Source organism: Glandiceps talaboti, chromosome 1, assembly GCF_964340395.1.
Source record: "Glandiceps talaboti chromosome 1, keGlaTala1.1, whole genome shotgun sequence".
Lineage (NCBI taxonomy): Eukaryota > Metazoa > Hemichordata > Enteropneusta > Spengelidae > Glandiceps > Glandiceps talaboti.
Window position 1 is genome coordinate 29,352,332 of NC_135549.1, and position 5,818 is coordinate 29,358,149.

The 5,818-nt window shown below is 38.5% G+C and overlaps 2 protein-coding genes across 2 annotated transcripts; both read right to left on the bottom strand.

The window, feature by feature from the left end:
* Positions 1 to 1,690: 1,690 nt before the first annotated feature.
* Positions 1,691 to 3,243, bottom strand: LOC144435522 (uncharacterized). Its single transcript, XM_078124115.1, has 2 exons — positions 2,953 to 3,243; positions 1,691 to 2,893 (listed from the first exon to the last, which is right to left on the bottom strand). The coding sequence occupies exons 1-2, from the start codon at positions 3,241 to 3,243 to the stop codon at positions 1,691 to 1,693; spliced, it is 1,494 nt and encodes a 497-aa protein (XP_077980241.1).
* A 5-nt stretch (positions 3,244 to 3,248) lies between these two features.
* On the bottom strand, positions 3,249 to 4,193 carry LOC144435531 (uncharacterized). The gene has a single exon (XM_078124123.1). The coding sequence runs from the start codon at positions 4,191 to 4,193 to the stop codon at positions 3,249 to 3,251; it is 945 nt and encodes a 314-aa protein (XP_077980249.1).
* Positions 4,194 to 5,818: the final 1,625 nt, after the last annotated feature.

The window sequence follows — 5,818 nt, forward strand, 5'->3', positions numbered from 1 at the left end:
ACTATATTTATTTACCTTCAAATTCAATCCACACAACAAGCACAACTGAACAGCAAATCGTACAAAATGTTGGGATTCTTAAAGCATACATGCAAGTCATTTTCTAATGATGAAACTCTACGCACTTTGTACATTTCTCTCGTTCGTTCAAACCTAGAGTATGCCTCCCCAATCTGGTCCCCTCATCAAAATTGCCGCATTGAGAAACTTGAACGTGTTCAGAAAAAAATTCATCAAATTTCTCTGTTTCAAACTCAGTATACCCTATGCATCTGTTCAATATGACCACCTCTGTAAATTTTTTCACCTTCCCCAGCTCGCTCCACTCCCGTCGCAATTCAAGGCGGCAAACCTGAACTTTTTACACAAATGTATTCACTCCGAAGTTGACTCACCCTATCTCGTTGAACAGATTAATTACAATTTTCCAACCAGGACACTTCGTCACTTAGAAACTTTTAAACCACCTAGATCTCGTTTAAATGTAATGAGATTTTCTTTTTTCCCCAGAGCAATGTCTTTTTATAACCAAATAGAAGATAAACATGATTTTATAGATATTTTTACCGACAGGTCCGCTTTCCGTCGGACCATTAAAGACGCACTGTACATATAACTTTTAATATACTTGTGATTTTATGTGTTTTAAATGTTTGTATTATAGTTTTGTCATTGTCCTTGTATTTGTCTTTGTCAGACCTGTAAGTGGGCTTTTAGCCTGTAGGCTCTGAACAGATAAAATAAAAAAAATAAAATAGAACTAATCAACTCAAACTTATAGTACGGACATTGCATGTGCATGTGCTAAATGTCACACGACATTCCTTTCCAATCAAGGCATTGGAGTTTACTCTTGGGGTTAACTATAGTTAACTATATTTATTTACCTTCAAATTCAATCCACACAACAAGCACAACTGAACTAACTAAAGGGTGGTTGGTCTTTGCGTCTTACGAGAGAGAGAGAGAGAGAGAGAGAGAGAGAGAGAGAGAGAGAGAGAGAGAGAGAGAGAGAGAGAGAGAGAGAGAGAGAGAGAGAGAGAGAGAGAGAGAGAGAGAGAGAGAGAGAGAGAGAGAGAGACAGAGAGAGAGAGACAGAGACAGAGACAGAGATTTTGTTATGATTCTTAAAACTGAAGTCACAAAACTGGAGTGAAATTAAAAAATGAATAAAATAAATTCCCCAATTAAACGAGACTTACCTGTAAGTTGAGATTTGATTGGAATTCTACCGAGTGATGTAAGTCAGCAAGGGATTACATGAGATTGCACAAATCTCCCAGAAGTCAGTCTTGAACGTTCATCGAGTGAATACATTTACACATCCCGATGATAAGTGTGTAGTCAGCAATATATATTACATTCCTCCCAAAATTTATGGGTGGGATAAACAATTGACAGGGTTGGGCATGTAATCCCTTGCTGACTTACATCACTCGGTAGAATTCCAATCAAATCTCAACTTACAGGTAAGTCTCGTTTAATTGGGGAATTCTACCTCATAATGACGTCATCAGGGACTACATGAGATTTGAAAGCAATGTGTTCACGAGATGTAAGACAAAATAAGCACTCGGACACACAATTTATAACAACCCATGTCTATATTGTTACAACAAATTATTGTATACAGAGAACAATTCATACAAGCAATTCATTGCTATTCTGGACTCAATGTCCATACATTCTTTCAGTTTTGTTTAACACTGAATGTTGATAACAGTCCTTTGGCAAAACTATCCTGTGTCTGGACTGGTTTATTATAGTACTTAGCAAATGTTGATGGTCTGCACCAGCCAGCTCTGTTCATGATAATTTCAAGAGGCACACCTCTTATCTTTGCTGCAGAAGTTGATGCTGATCTTGTACTATGTGCAGAGAACTTGGTAATGTCAATACCTGCTCTAGACAATACTGTCTTTACCCATCTTACTAAAGTATCCTTAGATACTGCATTGTAAGGCTTTACATAGCTGAGTAATAACTGAGTTTTTTCATGTCTCAAAGGTTTTGTGCAGAGTAAGTACTCTCGCAATACAAACACAACACATAAACGCCTATCTGGCGGAAAAGCTGATAACTCTAACTCTGACTTGTGTACACCAAGTCTTGTTGTTTTCAACACTTTATCAATAACAAACTTGTAACTTGATTTACCAACGATCATATTATTTAAATTCAGACAATGGATGGTCTGTAACCTTTGACCTGATAAGATTGCTATCAATGTCACTAACTTTAAAGTAAGGTCCTTTAATGTGAGATTTCTCACTGGAGATAACTTCCTGAGATATGTTAACACTTGGTCTACATCCCAGGTTTCAACATACTTTGGCAAGGTCGGCCTACTTTGAAAGACCCCTTTCATAAATCTAACCACCAATTTATGTGAGCCAAAAGGCATATCTAGAGGCACTTGTATTACACTTGACAGTGCCGATCTGGCAGTGTTAATTGCACTGTATTGCAAGCCAGAATGGTAAAGTTCAGTTAAGAACTCTAGAGCTTTGTCTATAGTTGTATGAATGGGATCAATTTCCCTTTTGCTACAGAATGCATTCCATCTCTGCAAGTAGGGTTCATATTGTCTTTTAGTTGACTGTCTCCATGACGACATGATGATGGATGCAGTTGCTGGAAGAATGTTTTGACTTTCAAGTTTTGTCCTGATAAGTGACATGCCAGCAATATCATTTTTGGAAATAGTGGATGTGGTTTGTGATCCTTCACTGCTGGATTTATCAGTAACGTTCGCGTTCTTGGAAGCACTAATGGTGATGCAGTCAGGAGACGCATTGCCTTTGCAAACCAACTCTGTGTTGGCCAGAATGGGATTATGAGGATCCCATCCGCCATTTCCAACTCCATCTTCTGTAGTACTTTTCCAATTACACTAAATGGAGGAAAAGCATAAAAGAGATCATTAGACCATGCTATTGAAAAGGCATCTACTGCTTGGGCCTCTGGGTCCGGTCCCCATGATATATAAGGCTTAAGTTGATAATTCAACCTTGATGCAAACAGATCTATGGTAGGATTACCTAGTGATTTGGTTATTGATGTAAAAACATCCTTATTTAACATCCATTCTGTTTCATCTTTAAATTTACGAGAGCATGCATCTGCTTTAACATTCTTTGCTCCAGGCAAGTGTGCAGCTGACAACCGAATGTCTCTTTCATTGCACCAGAACCATATTTCTCTGGCTAATGCATTACATTTATATGAGTGGGTACCTCCCATGTGGTTTAGGCTACTGCCGTTGTATTATCTATTTCTATTCTTACATGAATATCCTTATAATGTGTGCAAAACGCTTTTATTGCAAAAAATGCTGCCTTTAGCTCAAGGAAATTGATGTGTTCCATCGATTCCTTTGTGGACCACTGACCCCCTGAGCTAGCATTATTATTGACCACCCCCCATCCTTTTTTGGAGGCATCAGATTGTAACCAAATTTTTGGCTGATCATGTGAGACTGGTTTGGAGGCATGAACAATATTTGTTGTCCACCATTGTAAATCCATCTTGGCGTCATTTGGTATTGACATAACTGCGTCAAAATTTCCATGTGAATTTTTCAAAGCTTTAATTTTTGCCATTTCTAAATTACGATAATATAAGGGTCCAAACTGGTTCCCTGGAAATGATGCAACCATCAGTCCTACGACATGTGCCACATCTCTTATAGTTGGTCCTGCTGTCTCTAACAATTTCTGACAGCTGTTTATTAACTTTTGAGCTTTCTCTAGTGTTAGGGAAATTTCCATTAAATGTGAATCTAGCAGAAACCCCAAAAATACCAGTCTTTGTGTAGGTATCATAACCGATTTCTCATCATTTGGAGTAAAACCCAACTTAGACAACAGTTGATATGTATATTCAACATTATTATAACATTCATCAAGGGTATCTCCCTGTAAATATGAGTCATCAATATATGGCGCTGATAAATACCCAGTATTTCTTAAATGGGAATACACTGGTTTCAGTAGCTTGGTAAATATTCTAGGTGCACAGGCCAAGCCATTTGGAAGGCAGGTAAATTGATATAACTGTTCCTTCCAGATAAATTTCAAATACTTCTGATGTTGAGAAGCAATAGGCACTGAATAATAAGCATCTTTAAGATCTATGGAAGCCATGTAGCAGTCTTTCTGCATAAGTGTGATCACTGACATCAATGATTCCATTTTAAAGTGATGATAGGACACACATCTATTTAGACATTTTAAGTTCAGTATCAATCTGTAAGTACCATTCTTTTTTGGTCTTATAAAAATTGGGGAAATGAACTCTCCTTTACAATGTTCAGATTTCACCACAATTCTCTTACTGAGTAACTTTTGAACTTCTGCATCAATAATAAGTTGTTCATTTTCATTGAACTTTATTGTTCTTACTGTCCATTGACATGGTAATTTGTCAAATTCAATTTCAAAACCTTCCACAATATGTAGGATTCGCTGATCAGAAGTTATTTCCCTCCATTTTGCAAGATGATATTTTAATTCACCTGCCTCAATGGGTTTGTCTGACCCCACATTTGTGCTTCTAAATGTAAGCTTACCTTGTTCACTGACCTTGGTCACACTGGTTACTTTTGTTGCCCATCTGTCCCCCTTTTCCACTGGGCAGCATACTGTTGCTTTTTGCGGAAGGGGTAGTAGTTTTTTCCTCTCGTATTGTGGTAATTGTGTTTGTAACCTCCACCTCTACCATATCGTTGTGTGCTCGGATATCTGTCCCCTTTCTGATTGCCAGATAACTTGTAGCCAACCCGGTTGGTGGTGTTGATATCACTCACTTGTTTTGGCAGATCATCTCCAAATAGGAATGATGTTATGGGAACTTGTCTAGAGCATAGTTGTTGGTATTGACGGTTCAAATCTGGCCGTATCATGGCTCTACGTCTTTGGTTTACTTCCCAACAACCTTGACCCAAAAATGCCAGGGCATCTGTGAGTTGTTTTACTAGCTTTGAAGCTTCAACTGTTACCTTTGGTTTCTTTGCTTTCAGCAAATCATCAGTCATTGTCAGTATGGGGATCATTGCTTTCACCATACATTTTTGTACTGATTGCAACTTTATGTCCCTAGATCGGGTCCTACTAATTACTGCCCGGGACTGCCCGGGAGATACAAGAAGTGCCCGGGAGCAAACTGGTGGCCAAATGGCACTCAAAAGTCGATATTTATGTGCATTGGCCCACTTGGAATGTATATTGACCAAAATTTAGTGGATTCAAGCCCCCGATTGCTGCTTTTCCAGTCATAAATTTTCTGGCGTGTTACAGACATTGCATGGCTACAGCATATATTACTGCCCGGGACACATCTGGCCTGCCCGGGCCAAATTTAGACATCTAATCGATATCAAAAGTTGATTCGTAAATAAACCAGAATGTTACGAACCCTGTCTAACCTAAATTATGATCATTCAAGTCTTCTTTTATCGTTTTCAGGCTAAAAACCGTTCGTTCACCTCGATCTCTGTAAAGTCTATCTGCGCCATCTTGTTTCCTGGAATATACCATTCTGTAGAAGGGGTGCTTAGCCTTAGTAACGGCCTTAAAATTGCCCACGTAACCATGACGCCCGTGTGAGAGAAATTTACACGGAAATTCTTGTTGTCACGCGATAACATATCATACATGTGACTGAATGTATCAATATACTAATAAATTAAATTAAATCATATCATATCAATGTTGTTGAAGACGATATGTATTCAAGACACAATACTTGCTCTTGTAGGGTTTCTCTCACACAGGATAACCAGGCGTGCCAGTGGCAGAGAGATAGTGCAATTTGTGTC

Coding starts and splice junctions, on each gene's coding strand:
- LOC144435522 (XM_078124115.1), bottom strand. CDS start 3,243: ATGGGAGGTACCCACTCATATAAATGTAATGCATTAGCCAGAGAAATA. Junction 2,894..2,952: donor CGGACCCAGAGGCCCAAGCA/GTAGATGCCTTT, acceptor TCCTCCATTTAG/TGTAATTGGAAAAGTACTAC.
- LOC144435531 (XM_078124123.1), bottom strand. CDS start 4,193: ATGGAATCATTGATGTCAGTGATCACACTTATGCAGAAAGACTGCTAC.